Here is a 16,005-nt window from a genome sequence, read left to right as displayed (position 1 = left end):
GGGCTGTTCTGACGCTGGGAGCCAGGAGCTTCTTCTGGGTCTCCCAAGTGGATGCTTTCCCAGGCACATGAGCGGGGAATTGGATTAGAAGTGGAGCAGCCAGTACTTGATGCGGCACTGATGTGCGATGCTGGTGCTACAGGCAGCATCTTTACCTGCTATGCTACAGCATCGGCTACTTTCACTCATTTTTTTTTTTTTTTAAGTTTTATTTTATTGGGGCCGGCGCCATGGCTACTAGGTTAATCCTCCGCCTGCAGCGCCAGCATCCCATATGGGCGCCAGGTTCTAGTCCCAGTTGCTCCTCTTCCAGTCCAGCTCTCTGCTGTGGCCCAGGAAGGCAGTGGAGGATGGCCCAAGTGCTTGGGCCCCTGCACCTGCATGGGAGACCCGGAGGATGCACCTGGCTCCTGGCTTCGGATCGGCGCAGCGTGCCAGCCGTAGCAGCCATCGGGGTTGAACCAACGGAAGGAAGACCTTTCTCTCTCTCTCTCTCACTGTCTAACTCTGCCTGTCAAATAAAAAAAAAAAATTTATTTTATTTATTTAAAGAGAGAGGTAGAGACAGAGAGAGAGGTCTTCCATCCGCTGGTTCACTCCCCAGATGGCCACAATGGCTGGAACTGCACCGATCCGAAGCCAGGAGCCAGGAGTTTCATCTGGGTCTCCCACGTGGGTGCAGAGGCCCAAGGACCTGGGCCATCTTCTGATGCTTTCCCAGGCCATAGCAGAGAGCTGGATTGGAAGAGGAGCAGCCGGGACTGGAACTGGCGCCCCTATGGGATGCCGGTGCTTCAGTCCAGGGCTTTAACCTGCTGCGCCACAGTGCCGGCCCCTCACTCATTTTTCTAAAGAAAATACAGATTCTCTTTTTTCCCCATTCAGGTGACTTAACAAATGAGTAATTATAAACCTCAGGTGTAATGTGATTAAAAAGATAGTGATTATTTCTCATTATTGTTAAATGCACCTTGCTTGTGTAGTTTGTTCTACTGAAGTAAGTAGCATAACTTGAGATGTGGTTTTTTTGTCTTATCACCGTCCTTAATGCTGATGTTCTCCTCTACCTCTCATCTCAGTTCCTATAAAAGTAAATTTAGAGTGAAGGTTCCTGATTAAAACTCGATTGCATGTACAACCTGAGTCTACTTATCTGGCCTTGAAAGGTGGTATAAACATCCGTGCAGCTGGACTGGGGTTCTGTAAAGGTTAGGAGTTCCTCTCTATGGAGTGACGCGGGTTCTCAGCTTTTAGTTTGGAAGGAACTCTTGATGTTTGATTCAGGTGATGGTAGACATTGACACACAACACCACCAAATGTGAGCTCAAGGATCTTGAGGGTGGGTAATATTGTGTGTGTGGAGGATAGAGTTTAGAGAGGTGGTTAACCGTCAGAGGATTAAGTAAGGAAGACCTTATGTATTTCCTACACATGAAGAACCCTTTCCATCCGGACCAGGCACCTTCGCTTATATAAACCTTTATTCTTTGATCTTTCCTCTAGCTGGATAGAAACTACGGCCAGTTTATGCCAAGATTCTGCATTTTCCTATTGTTCTTCAAGCCCTCCATCTTGCAGCAGACTGGTAACCTTTGTACTGGTTTGGAGATTATGGTCTCAGTCCTTCAGCCTTGGGCTTCAGATTTGATCTGTCATCAGTCCCTCACCCTACCTTTATATATATATGTCAGGTTTTATATTTTCTAGGGATCAATTATAAAAATTAGCAGTATCTGGGACAGGCATAATTCTGTCAGTTGAGATGCTCACATGCCACTTCAGAGTACCTGGGTTCCCAACTCAGACTCCTGCCACCAGCTTCCTGTTAACGCAAACCCTAGGAGGCCCCAGTGATGGTTTAAGTGATTGGGTTCCTGCATGCTAATGGGAGACTTGGATTGCACTCCTGGCTATGGCCCTTGCCCATCTTTGGGCATAGCAGGCATTTAAGGAGAGTGAACCAGAAGATGGGAGATATCTCAGTCAAATAAAGAAATAAATAATTTTGTAAAAAAAAAATTTAAGATAAAAATTAACAACAAAGTCTTCATGTATCTTTAAAGTGGTTACAAATATTTTTGTTAAATGACTTTGACTTACTCTTTCATTGACCTTTTAAAATACAGAGTCACATGAAAGTTTATGCCAGCTGAGCAAACATTGGCTTAACATTTTGTTATAAGTAGATTATTATTTGAGTCACATACTTGGTGAAAGTTAAAATGTGATGATAGTTGATAACTTACTGAGTGCACAAAATATGCCAGGTACTAAAGATCTAGTGGTAAATATTTTCAATTTTTCAAATGCATACATCAGTTTATACACCCAGCAATAAAGTATGAGAGAATCCCACTTGCTCCACATCCATGTGAGAAGTAGCTATGGTTAGAATAGTTGTATTTTAATTTTAGCTGTTCTAGATCTTAATATATACATTGGTATCTTACTGTAGTTTTATTGTGCCTTTCCCTGATAATTTTCATACATTTATTGGCCATTTGGATAGCCTCTTTTGTGAAATAACTTTTCAAATATTTTGGCAATTTTTCTGTTGAGTTGTCTCACGTTAATCTGTAGGAATTATTCACATAAAGCTGGATTTGCGTTCTTTGACAGTTATACATGTATTGAAGATCTCTTCTCCCAGGCAGTGCTTGCCTTTTCACTGTGTATTAATGATGTTCTTTTGATGAACAGAAGTTTTAAATTTTAATGCAGCCCAATTTGTCAATCTTTTCTTTCATGTTTAGTGGTTTCTGTGTCTTGTTTGAAATATTTTTGCCTTCCCTAAGGTCATGAAAATAATCTCAAGTTATCTTCTAGATGATTGATTTTTATTGTATTTTTTATCTTTCACATTTAGGCCTGTGCTCTATCTTGAGCTTATTTTTGTGTAAGATGTTAGAATCAAAGATTTTTCCCCTCTGTGGGAATAGCCAGTTAATCTAGCACCTTTTGTTGGAAAGGCTGTCCTTTCCCCCACCACACTGTAGTGGCATCTTTCTTATCATATAATGTGTGGCTTTAAACCAAGTCTTGATATTTGGTAGTTTGTTCTCTAATTCTGTTCCTGAGAAACTTGTTAAATGGCCAGAAGTCTCAGATGATCGATGGCTCCATTCCTTCTTTGTTCATCCTTCCCAAACTCTTTTTGCCTCTTGACCACAGAGCTCTCAACCTACAGAGTCCTCATATCATCTCTTTTATGACCAGTTCAGAGTTGATGTCCTTTAAACAAGTGCAGCTCTCTTCTGGTGAAAGATTAACACCTTCACCCAGTATGCCCTGTACCCTGGCTCTTAATCTGGCCCAGGGCTTGAGTTACACTGTTGATTGCTGTTGCTCCTGGACTTCTAGATTATGCCCCTGGCTCCTTTGTTTGGACCTCCTACACCAGATTTCCCAAACCTTGTAGTTTTCCTGGTTTGTAAAGCCCTAAATGCTTTAGCCTGCATTTTCAATTACTGTAGTCACCTGTACTGTCCCCTAGTCTTCTTGTGAAGTGTGATTTCCCGTGGACGAATCTCCACAATCCAGGAAGCCTGCCCAATTTCTCTGTCTGCTCTCACTATGTTCAGGATACCTCTTTACCACCTACCTAGTCACAAGGATTTATGTTAACTATTTGTGTATAATGTAGCTTGAATGTTCCCAGGCTGCCAAGATGATAGCCCCAGTACTTGTTTTCACCTCTCTTACAGGTCTGGTACTAAGCAGAAATAAAGATATCAAGTAGAGTACAATCCCCTCTTCATAAACACACATGCACAGGCACATGCGTGCTTATTTGCTCAGGTTCTAAAGAAATCCAACAACTGATTGGAACACCTTGTGGTGTGGTGCAGGTAGTCATTAAGAAGAATGAAACGTCGTTGAGTTTGCTGTATGTCAGAGACAACATTAAAGTAGCATATTACTCTGTTCTTTCCCACTCCCCATCTTTTTAACTGTTGGTCTAGCTATTTAAACACGTATTTCCTGTGTTTAAAAAAAGAGTGGATTATCTAAGTCAAACATCATTTGCAAATTAATTTTACAAATAAATTAACATGGCCGGCGCCGTGGTTCACTAGGCTAATCCTCCACCTGTGGCGCGAGCACCCCGGGTTCTAGTCCCATTCGGGGCGCTGGTTCTGTCCTGGTTGTTCCTCTTCCAGTCCAGCTCTCTGCTGTGGCCCAGGAAGGCAGTGGAGGATGGCCCAAGTGCTTGGGCCCTGCACCCACATGGGAGACCAGGAGGAAGCACCTGGTTCCTGGCTTCCTATCAGTAGCGGCCATTTGGGGGTTGAACCAACGGAAGAAAGACCTTTCTCTCTGTCTCTCTCTCTCACTGTCTAACTCTTCCTGTCAAAAAACAAAACAAAACAAAAAAACAAAAACAATAAATTAACATAAAGCTCCTTTAAGTTGAGTTGGCCTGAACACAGAGGAGTTATCTGGGAAGTTTTGAGCTTCCTCCATGCTGGTTGGCTGGCTGAAACTTAGAAGCAGTGGCACTCTCAAATTTCTGAAGGGTGAGTTGGGCAGGGGCAAAACCTGCTGGAGGGGAACATGTAACAGCCCAAGTTCCACATATGAATAGGTGACTCTGTTTTTGGGAAATACAGAAATGTCTGGAAGGCTGATAGAGCCTTTGCCACCTAGAAGGGGAAATAAAGCACTTGACAAGGTCAACATGAAGAAACTTGCTCTGTATTATTGCTTTAGTCACAAAGTTCCTGATGCAGATCTTTGTATTAACAGCTGAGTTTGAAATAGGCCTTGAACAATCAATTATTTCATTTTTTTCAGACATCACACATGTTTTTTAAAATTAAGTATTGTAAGGGTGGGTGTTTGGCCTAGTGGTTAAGCTGCAAGTTGATATGCCTGCGTCCCATATTGGAGTGGGCTGAGTTCAAGTCCAGCAGATGGGAACTCTCTGTCTGTCTGCCTCTCAAATAATTTTTTTCCAAATTTCAAAGAGAACTAAAAGAAAAAAATAAAACTGAATATTTGTGAAGTTTTATGCTTATATAATAGCAAAATAATGAAGAAAATTGCAAATAAAAAGATCAATTGATTTGACTCTGTTACTAGAGAAGCAAAGGGTCCTTGTCTTCATGCAAGAAAGCATTCAGGCGTGAGACAGAGAGCAGTGGAAAGCAAAATAGCAAGGTTTATTAGGGTAGGGACATCCGTAAGAACGGATGGGCACCTCTGCAGACAGAACCTGAGAGAGAGTGCGCAGTGCACATTTAGGCTGGGGTTTTTAAGGGGATGGGTCTTGCCTTCCCTCCCCCTCTCCTCCTTCTCCTCCAGAACAAAGGACTTGTTGGATGTAAATACAAAAAATTCCTTTCTGAGTTTTCCCCCTGAAGTTATCAGACAGGGGAAGCCTGGCTGGCCTTTGCTGGACCTAGATGTCAATTCGTTAGGCCTTTGTCACACACACATCAGCTCATTTCTGACTTCCTACCTAACAACCCCATAAAAATTAACTTGACAAAACAGGCGGTTTTTTATAAAACTGAATATACCATATGACCCAGCATTCAAACTGTTGGGTATGATGTCTTAGAGAAATGAAAACATAACAGTTTGTACCCAAATGTTCATAGTAGCTTTATTTGTAGTAGGACGATACTGGAAACAATCCAAATGGACATCCTATAAGGAGTGACTGGACAGTCAGTTGGTGATGCATCTATATAGTGGAATACTACTGAACAATAAAAAGGATTGTATTAATGATATATACAACAGCCTTGTGGCTCTTGAGCATTAGGCTGAATGAAAAAAGCCAGCTTCACGGGATTACATATGATGTGATATCAATTATGTAGCATTCATAGCAAAATTAGAATGACAAAGACTAGATCAGTGTTTTGCAAGGGTTAGTGTTACGGGAAGTATGTAAGTAGTAAGAGGTAACATGAAAGAGCTTTTTGTTAAAGGAATGGTTCTTATTCTGATTGTTGTAGTGGTTACTCTAATGTAATCTACACATGGAATAAAATTTCATGAAACTACACACACACCAACAAAACTGGTGATACCCACACAAAGGGATTTCATGGTAATGTATTGCACTTTTGTCAGTTTCATCATTTAACCATGTGCCAACAGTCCCTGTGTTATTATGGATTAACTTGGGATTTTTCAGCTTGACAGTGGCATGAGTGATATGTGTTCAATAGAAACCATACTTTGAATTTTGCTCTTTTCTTGGACTAGTGATATGTAATATGGTAGTCTCTCATGGTGCTGTACAGCAGCAGTAAGTTTCTACTCCCAGTCAGCCCTGTGATCATAAGATTATCACTGGGGAAAGCTGGGTGGAATATACACAAGTGCTCTATACTGTTTATCAATTTCTTATGAATCTTAAACCATTTCACAATTAAGGTATTAAAAAGTTAACTGGGGATGGATGCATTTGATAGAACATTTAAATTTCCACTTGAGATGCCCACATCTCATGTCAGAGTGCCTTGAGTCCCAGCTTCTCTGCTTCTGATTCAGCTTCCTGCTAATGTGCACCATGGGAGGAAGCAGGTGATGGCTTAAGACCTGGGTCCCTGCAACCCACATGGGAGACCTGGGTTGAGTTCTAGGTTCCTGGCTTTGGCCTGGCCTAGCCCTGGATGTCACAATCATTTGGGTAGTGAACCAGTGGGTGGAAGATCTCCGTGTCTCTCAGCCTTTCAAAGAAATTAAAAAAAAAAAAAAACAAAAAAGGGAAGGGAAATGGGAAAGGGTGAAAGGGAGGGAGAAGAAAGAAAAAAATTTTTAAAAAGATAACTTATAAAAAATATGGTAAATCTTTTAAAATTTTTAAATAACAGGTCAGAAACAAACATTGAAAAGCAAAGTTAAGAAAATATTTGTAGCAGTTTATTAGATATAACTGTCATGTCTTTTATTTTATAAAGCACTCATACAAACGCATAAGGCAAGTACTGAGTCCTCAGTGAATTTGAAACAGAATATTTAGCAAAACAAGCAAGTAGAAAATTTCTCAAGTGTACTTTTGTAAGAATATGTTCAAAATTTTCTGGAATCCCTAAATTTCCTTAATGTACTACCAGTGCCCTTGGTAACATATATTAGAAGAGAGAATTTTTTCCCATTATATCATAGCTATGTAATCTCATCTAAGTGAAAAATAGTTTAAAAATAAAAAACTGAGTAGTATAAATTTACATTGTTTTTAAAGTAGCTTTGAGAAAACTTTGGAAGACATTTTAATTGTTATCAGCCCCCTCCCCAAAAAACTCCTTTTATGTTTTTTTTTTTTACAGGTATAAATTAATTATTTGAAAACAACTCAGCAATGGAGCCAGACATCATTCGAATGTATTCTTCATCCCCACCACCACTAGACAATGGAGCAGAGGAGGAAGAGGAGGATGAATTTGGGGAATTTGGTGGGTTTTCAGAAGTTAGTCCTTCTGGTGTAGGGTTTGTTGATTTTGATACACCGGATTATACTCGTCCCAAGGAAGAGTTTGTACCTTCAAACCATTTTATGCCAATTCATGATTTCTCAGAAAATGTAGATAGCCTTACAAGCTTTAAGTCCATTAAAAATGGTAATGATAAGGACATCACTGCTGAACCTTCTCCTGTGAAAGGACAGTCTGATGTCTTACTTTCTACCACCAGCAAAGAAGTAATTTCATCTAAAACTCTAGATTCTCCCGAAAATCCAGGAGTTTTAAATAAAGTAATGGAGCAGAGACAGAATGTTGGAACACCGGAAAGTTTCTCTCCAGATTTTAGAACTGACATGAATGTTCATGAAAACAAGAGGTTAGAGAGCTGCAATGGCGAGAAGCCTCCTTGTCTGGAGATTCTAACAAATGGGTTTGCAGGGTTGGAAACTGTAAATCCTCAGGGAACAGATGATCTGGACAATATAGCTGATTCAAAGGGACAGAAGCCTCTTAGCACTCACAGCACTGAGTATAATATTGACTCTGCACCTAGTCCTGCTGAGGAATTTGCAGATTTTGCCACATTTTCCAAACAGGAAAGGATACAACTGGAAGAAATAGGATATGCAGTCTTAAGTGATAGAGAAGCACTTACCATTCAGGAAAATAATAAAATTAACAGAGTCAGTGAACTGAATTCTGTGAAAGAAGTGTCTTTGAGTAGAAGCTGTGACAATAAAGGAGACACTGATGGCGACGATCAGGTTTGTGTTTCAGAAATAAGTGTAATGACCAGCAGAGGTTTCAGTGTTGAGCCCCGAGGATTTCCAGCACTGCAACAGGATGAATTTTTAAATTCAAGTACTCAGTCCAAGACTTGGAGTTTGGTAGACTCAGCGGATAACTCAGAAGCTATGCGGAGAGAACAATGTAAAGCTGAAGAAAGACGTGATTTACCTAATTCTGAATGTGATGACCTGTGTATGGATTCTGTTAACACTTCTGATGCTGGTGATGCAGTTGGTTTTTCCAAAGAAGAAAGTAGGAAATTTACTAATTCTGAAAATCCAAACATTGATCCCACAGAAGAAAATGTTTTGGATGATTGTGTAAGTGTGAAAAATGGTGATAGTAGCAATGACTTTGTGACTTGCAATACCAATGAGGATGATTTTGGTGACTTTGGCACAGCCAGTGGCACAACTCCACCTTATGTTACTGGTACCCAAGATTCAATGAGCGATGTCACTTTTGAAGAGTCCTCAGAGCACTTTCCACATTTTAGTGAACCAGGTGATGACTTTGGAGAATTTGGGGATACGAACACTGTTTCTTGCCAAGAGGAAATGATATTTACTGAGTCAGACCTAAGACAGACTTCTGACAGTTTATCAGAGGAATGTCAGTTGGCAAGAAAGTCAAGTGTAACAGGCACTGAACCGGTTTTAAAACTGAAAAATGAGCAAGAAGGTGAGTTTGGAGATTTTGACTCTGTGCCAGATACTCAAGAGGCCTGCAGTGCTTTTCAAGACTCTGATGATTTTGCGGACTTCAGTTCAGCGGGTCCTGGCCAGGCTGTGGACTGGAATGCTTTTGAGAATGAAGAGAAAGATGGTTGCTCTTGGGCTGCTTTTGGAGACCAGCAGACTACTGAATCTCATCATCGAAAGGAAGCCTGGCAGTCACATAGGACAGATGAAAGTATTGATACTCCAAGAACCCCTAAATCGCACAGTGCCCCTGTAGCAGCTTCCAAAGGAACAGTTGCCAGTGGCCGTTTACAGGAATCAGCCACTTCAGTTCAGGTATTTACTGATTTTCTTTATTTCATCTGACATTGCTATGGAGGCTTCTAATGCAACTTAAGTTTTTTGTTTTTTTTTTTTTTTTCCTATGGAAGGCATCTCTGTGATATGTAGTACTTGATTTGTTGGTTAGCTGCGTTTTTTTATAATGCTTTGGAAAACTCCAAACGGTACCATAGTAAAGTTTGCTAAGCTTGCTCTTTCTCTCAGTAAGTTCATTTATATTTAGAGAAATTAATCAACTTGAGGTTTTGGCAAAGGTAAATAGCATGTAGGTAAGCAGTCATTAATTAATTAACTCTTCCATAACTTCTTCAATTTTTATCTCTATAGTGATTTGAAAAGAAGGTTAAACAGAAATATAGGAGTTTGCGTTTTTTTTTTTTGTTTTTTTGTTTTTTTGTTTTTTTTTTTTTAAGCTTCAGGAAAAAAAAGTCTGTTGATTTTATCCATCAGAGACCTAGGAGATTGAAATAAAGTTTTTACTGCAGGAAAGAGCTAGCAGAATTTGAAACTTCAACTTGTGGTAAGAATACAGTGAATTAAAGGTTAGGGAAAAAAAAGAATTAGAAAAAGCAAATTTGGGCCTCATTTAACAGATACTAAAAGACCTGTGGTGAGGTTGTGAGATGAATTTAGGTTTAGGTTCTAGGTTTTTCTACAACAAGAAGTGTCTGTTTATTGATTTATAGTAATTGTATTTATTTGCTTCTAATGTCTCACAAATGTGCACTTCACTTTTCCTGTGGAGCAGGTTTTTCAGGGAGAATATTTGTCCCCCACAGCCTTTCTCTTTTAACCTTTTCTGGTGCAAACTTTTTCAGAGAAGATCCATCAAGATTTATTTTGACTTGAAGCAGCCCATAGAGCTGTAGCTTGATATCCAGGTTGTTCCTTAGTCTTAAATTGTGTCCTGTGCTAAATTTCATCTTTCCTCAACCCGAGGGCTTGTACATAACACTTGGTCCATGATTATTTTAAAAATAATTTGAACAAAATCAGAATCTACAAACTGAATTTCTCTAGCTATTTTTTGGTAAGTAAACAATTTTCAATTGGAAATATTTCCAAAGTCTGTGTTAATTGAAATGATTAGACATCATTACTTTAATATTTTTTACATGTTGAGGTGTTTGAGAAATTAATGGTCATTACCAATTGTTTGCATAGCTAATCACTTTCCAGCTGGCTTTGGGTATCTGAATACTTTAATTTGCTAATTCCGTTATTACATGGTTTAGCTAAATGTGTATTTCTATTGAGTAGTTTACTGAAACAGAACCTTGCAATTTTAAACAAGTGAACTAATTACAATGTAAAATGAAGGCTGTTGGTTTTGACCTAACCCTTTCCCTATTAAGTTTCATCCTTACTCTAAGAGTATAGGGTGACACTAGTATTGGATGATCTTGAATTTGTAGCCTTAGAACTTTTAACATCATCAGATAATGAATTTTTTAAAGTATGACCACTTCAGATAGGAATTTCTTCCATCATACAATTTGAAATTATTTCTATCTAGTTTGATACTGGATACAAGAGGTAATGAAGCACATGGGCTGCATGGAACTGGACAGATATGAGTTTGAACCTCGACTCAGCCTCTTTACAAGTTCTGTGGCTTTGGATCTTAATCTGAACTCAGTTTTCTATAGAAAGGAGGTAGCACCTACTTCAAAGAAATTTTGTGATGATAAAATGAAAGTAAATTTTTAAACCAGTGAAAAAATAAAATCAATCTGCAAAAAAATAAGAATTTTGTAATCTTCTAGTTTTTGTAAAGAAATAAACCAAAAAGTGCATAAACTATGGAAGGATGCCTTAAGACTTACTAAAATTTGTTTGGCTCAGACCTCAGGCTTTTATATTTGGTGAAGGAGTTATACAAAATGATTTGAACATGGATGCTGAGAAAGAGAAAATGCCAGAAGTTTGCAAAAACAAGTGAGGTAGGGAAATGGGTAAGCCCTACTGAGTAAAGGATTGAGAAGTGGACAGATTGAACAGTGACTTTAGTTCTTATTCTGCTGTTACAAAAGAAATTTAGGGCCTGTACTTTTCTCTCTTGGCATTCTGATTCTGTTGGAAAAGTACATTAGCCTCATCCTTTTGGGGAGGATTAGATATATTAATATTTTTCTTAAGATATTTTACCTAGTTGTTATAGTATTCAGGATAGCACAGAAATTCTCACATATTAAATATTAGATTCTCTTAATGGTACACCTTAGATGATTTATTCCTGTTGAGTGTTACCTGGATATAACTAGTGTCCTGAACAGAGCGTTATCAAATGAGTTTGTTCAAATTTTGCTTTGTGAAAGACTTTTAGAATTCAGAGTTTAGTTAATTTAATTAAACAAATATGGGGAACAGTTGTTTGTATTGTGAAGTCACATAAATGGTGTAGCTGTCATTCCAGATTTCAGTTTTCACTATATTTGGTATGTGACATTGTCTAGATCCCTATTTATTTTTTAGAACTTTGCCTTTTTAACCTACAAAAAAGCTTTCTTAAGTTTTTAATAAATACATCTTCCTTGATTTTACAGTGATAATTTGTTACTTGGGCAGGGAAAATTCAACCAAGAAAAGAAATCTTTCAAAGTTAAAAAATATTCTTAGTCAAATTAATTTTCAGTCGTGGGTCCAGCACACCTCAAGAGGTTGAAGCCATGATGTAAAAGCTGTACATGTACATTATTTAGAGAAGGATATTTTTCTCCTCTCCATTAATAATCTTTTCTGAGAACCCAAAGTTCAGTATGTTTTGTTTTCTTGTTAACATCCTTATAAAATGTAAAGAAAAGTAAGTAAGTAGTATCTCCATTGTAAAAATGAGAAACAAGTTCAGGCTGTTTTTTTTTTTTTTTAAGATTTATTTATTCATTTGAAATTCAGAGTTACACAGAGAGAGAAGCAGAGGCAGAGAGAGAGAGGTCTTCCATCTGTTGGTTCACTCCCCAGATGGCCATAATGGTCAGAGCTGCGCCGATCTAAAGCCAGGAGCCAGGAGCTTCATCTGGGTCTCCCATGCAGGTGCAGGGGCCCAAGGACTTGGGCCATCTTCTGCTGCTTTCCCAGGCCAAAATAGAGAGCTGGATCAGAAGTGGAGCAGCTGGGACTCGAACCACAGCACCCATATGGGATGCCAGCACTTCAGGCCAAGGCTTTAACCCACTGCGCCACAGCACGGATCCCAAAAAAATAATTTTTAAGCATTGTATTTAACTCTGGGCTTCAGTAAAATTTTAAAATACTGCTTTGGATATTATTTGGGAGTTTAGGTAATTGAAAAATTATCTGTTTATATTAATTGGCTGTAGAAAAGAAGGCTTTGTGTCATTTTTTGTTATTAGTAATCTAATTAATGCTACTGGGAAAATGTTACTAGCTGACGATTTGAGAGCTTTAAAAATTAAGCATGTCACAAAAGATTAAAAAGAAGAAAATTACTAATACTTTGGTTTGTGTTGTTGCAAGCTTATTGGATTTTATTCACCAGAAAGATCAGCATTCTGAAACTGAATATAACCAATTTTACATTTTCACCTTCATTTAATCATCTACCTATGATTTGTGCCAAGTTTTCCCATCTGTGACTGAACACTTGAAGACTGAAAGCAGAAATAAAAAGCAATGAGGGAATTAAGAGTTAAGATTTTGGCCTTACAGATCTTTGCTTGCTTTAAGTATTTGGATAACATTTGTTTTTGCTCTTTTTCCCTCAGAAAATTTGACACTCTGGTGTTTAATTGCAAAACAAATAGGAATACTTTATTAAATTTATCCAGAAATTAGGCAGAAGGAGCATGCCATCTTTTTTGAGCACAGTGAATAATATACTTGGTCACTCTTTTTGTATGGTTTGAAATTGGAAATCAATAAGTATACAACTGTAGATTGTACTTGATATCTTACTTAATATTTAATGGTGATGAGGCATAAGGTATCCTCTTAAATGGAAGATTAAATTACTCAGGGATTTTACATTTCTTCTAAATGTCCTCTTGAGTGCAAGATCTAATGCTATCAGTATTAGAACTAGTGACATTAATCAGCTTCTGTCCCTAAGCAAGAAAGGAAAACTATCAGAAATATGTTGAAGAAATTTTAAGAGTCAGCTTAAATACAAGATGCTATAAAGGAGATACATATCTGAGTGCTGAAAGAACCAGAATCTAGGATCCTAAGTCTGGTCTTTTATACCTTTCCAGAAATGTTACCTTTTTGTAATCCATTATAGTCATTTACAAAATAGCATATTAGTTAAAATTTTTCAGAGAAACAAACAATAAGATGTGTATGTATGGCTAGACAAAAGGGAATTTATTGGAGATTGAAACTGTCATATGATGGAGACACAAGGGAACTAATGGTATAGTTCCAGTCAGCGTCTGAAGACCTAAGAACAGAAGAGTCAATGGTATCAGTTCACAAACCTGCAGGCTTGAGATCTAAGAAGAGCTAAGTTTTCAGTTTCAACCCAAAGACTTAAATATCAATTTTTTAGATATCAATTTTTAAGAAATCAGACAAGTGCCCTCTTAACTAGCCTTTTATTCTATTCAGTTCTTCAGTTGATGGATGACACTCAAATTAGGGAAGGCAGTCTGCTATAGTCACTTAACCAACCTGAATGGTAATATCATCAAGAACCACCCTCACATGCACACCCAGAGTAAAGTTTAATCAAGTATCCGGATACTTCATGGCCCACTCAGGTTAATGGATATAATTAACCATCATAAGAGGGGGCATACTGTATGTCTATAAATAGCTTTCAGGATTTTTGAAGACTTGTAACCTATTCATACCAGTTGGGAAGCTATGACTTCATGAGTCCCTCTATAAAAGATGCTTAAAATTATATTATGACTTGGTATAAATATAGATATATGAATATTAGATATTAAAACATCTTTGGGAACCCTAAAAGTATTGTGGGCCCTAGTCCCTGTGCTTATGGTATAAATTGGCCTTGGGTATACAGTACAGTGATTAAAAACAAGGCTCTAGAGAAATACTGCTCGATTAGATTCAGGTTTCTGGAATAACTTGAATTGGCAACTTCACTGAGCCTCAAGATTTAGAAAGTGATATGGTATTTACTTTGGGACTCTCGTCATGAGGATACATGAAATTGTGCTTGTAAAAGTGTATGGCACGGGGCCGGTGCCGTGGCTCACTTGGCTAATCCTTCGCCTGCGGCGCCGACATCCCATATGGGCACCGGGTTCTAGTCCTGGCTGCTCTTCTTCCAGTCCAGCTCTCTGCTGTGGTCCAGGAAGGCAGTGGAGGATGGCCCAAGTACACGGGTGCCTGCACCCGCATGGGAGACCAGGAGGAAGCACCTGGCTCCTGGCTTCGGATCGGCATAGCTCCGGCTGTAGCAGCCATTTGGGGGGTGAACCAATGGAAGGAAGACCTTTCTCTCTGTCTCTCTCTCTCACTGTCTAACTCTACCTGTCAAATAAATAATTTTTTTTTTAAAAAGTGTATGGCTCAGTATCTTGTGCTCAGTGAATGTTAGCTGTTTCTGAACAACCTCAGAAATGAACTTTTTTTAAATTTAGCTTAGTAATACAGTTTTATTGGGGACAGGGCAGCCATCAGAATGGAAGGGATAGTGAGTGAGTGCCCAGACGCTTGGACTGGGGGAAAGTAAGGATTCCGTGGTTGAATGGAGAGGATACATCTGGACAGGCCTGGCGGGCAGCTCAGCAGAGAGCTGAGAGCATCGTCTTTGTTTAGACTCTTGGTGTTTAAGGGAGTCTCTTTATCCTCTTTCCCTTCTCTTTTAGGATAAAGGGTTTTGTGGAGAGTAAATTAGCAAATTTCTCCCCGGGTTTGCTGGAGCCCCGCAGAGCAGAGGAGAGGAGAGGGGCTTCCCCTAGGGCTTTATTGCTCCATGTTATCAGGTAACCCACGAAATTAACTTCTTGAAAGTGGTCCTCCAAGGTGCAGGAAATAGTGTGGCCAACTATTTTTTTGTCGTTGTTGTTATGGTGGAAAGTAATAGAAAGGCAAATGAGTTTGTGCAGGAGTGCCTCTAGTTCTGATCCCTTGACAATGTACTCACCTTTGCAGCTATTTTGAGAGCAGAAGCTCCTGCTTTGGCGGAGTTCCCATTCTCAGAATGGTTTTGACAGTGAGGAACTCCTCTGAGCACAAGTGCACTTCTGTGCAAGTAGCAGACCTCTGCTTGACTTCCCAGAACTGGATACCAGCCTTGAAGAACATTTTAATTTTCAACCCTATGTTTATCAAAACCGTAGTTCTTAAAATATTTAGTGGGCCAGATGTGCTGCTGTTTACCAGGCATAGAATTTGGTATTTGTATGAATGGAAGGTCAGGATTGAGTATTCAGCTAACCAGTCACCAGTTTTCCTTATTCCAGATTCAAGGAAGAACTGATGAATATTTCTCCTCTTGGTGCTTTAGAGTTGCAGACATTTAAAATTGAAATAATTGCTGTGAATATTGTTTTATTCAGCCTGCCATTAATCAGTATTGTATCCCCAGCTAAATACTAAGTATGCTGAGTTTTTGTGTGCACTTACTCGTTACTTTCATGTTCATTTTGAGTGCAACACTGACTCTAGTAAAAAAAATTACAGCTAACTGTTGAAAATGATGAATTATAGTATTAGATAAAATTCGTTTGTTTTTTAAAGTATAGTCATCACCCCCAGCAATTAACAAGTGAATGCTTTATCTAATGGCTAGCAGTGTTAGAAAAACCACAGAAAGTGGGCCAGAGCACTTGTGGGAAAG

The 16,005-nt window shown here is 38.8% G+C and overlaps 1 protein-coding gene across 13 annotated transcripts in view; it reads left to right on the top strand.

Moving 5' to 3' along the window:
• AFTPH (aftiphilin) overlaps window positions 1-16,005 on the top strand; it is a 72,980-nt gene that overhangs the window by 24,415 nt on the left and 32,560 nt on the right. For all 13 annotated transcript variants that reach the window (XR_001792977.4, XR_016230323.1, XR_016230322.1 and 10 more), the window contains one exon: window positions 7,288-9,227. Coding sequence is in view for 9 of the 13 variants with exons in the window: in XM_017340731.4 (XP_017196220.3) it covers window positions 7,320-9,227 (1,908 nt within the window). In the remaining 4 variants the exon portion in view is untranslated. The remainder of the gene's footprint in view (window positions 1-7,287; window positions 9,228-16,005) is intronic.

This window comes from Oryctolagus cuniculus, chromosome 2 (assembly GCF_051225735.1).
Source record: "Oryctolagus cuniculus isolate XC-2025 breed Fujian yellow rabbit chromosome 2, ASM5122573v1, whole genome shotgun sequence".
Classification (NCBI taxonomy): domain Eukaryota; kingdom Metazoa; phylum Chordata; class Mammalia; order Lagomorpha; family Leporidae; genus Oryctolagus; species Oryctolagus cuniculus.
The sequence above is the reverse complement of the archived record's forward strand: the minus strand, read 5'-3'. Positions and strand labels throughout refer to the sequence as shown.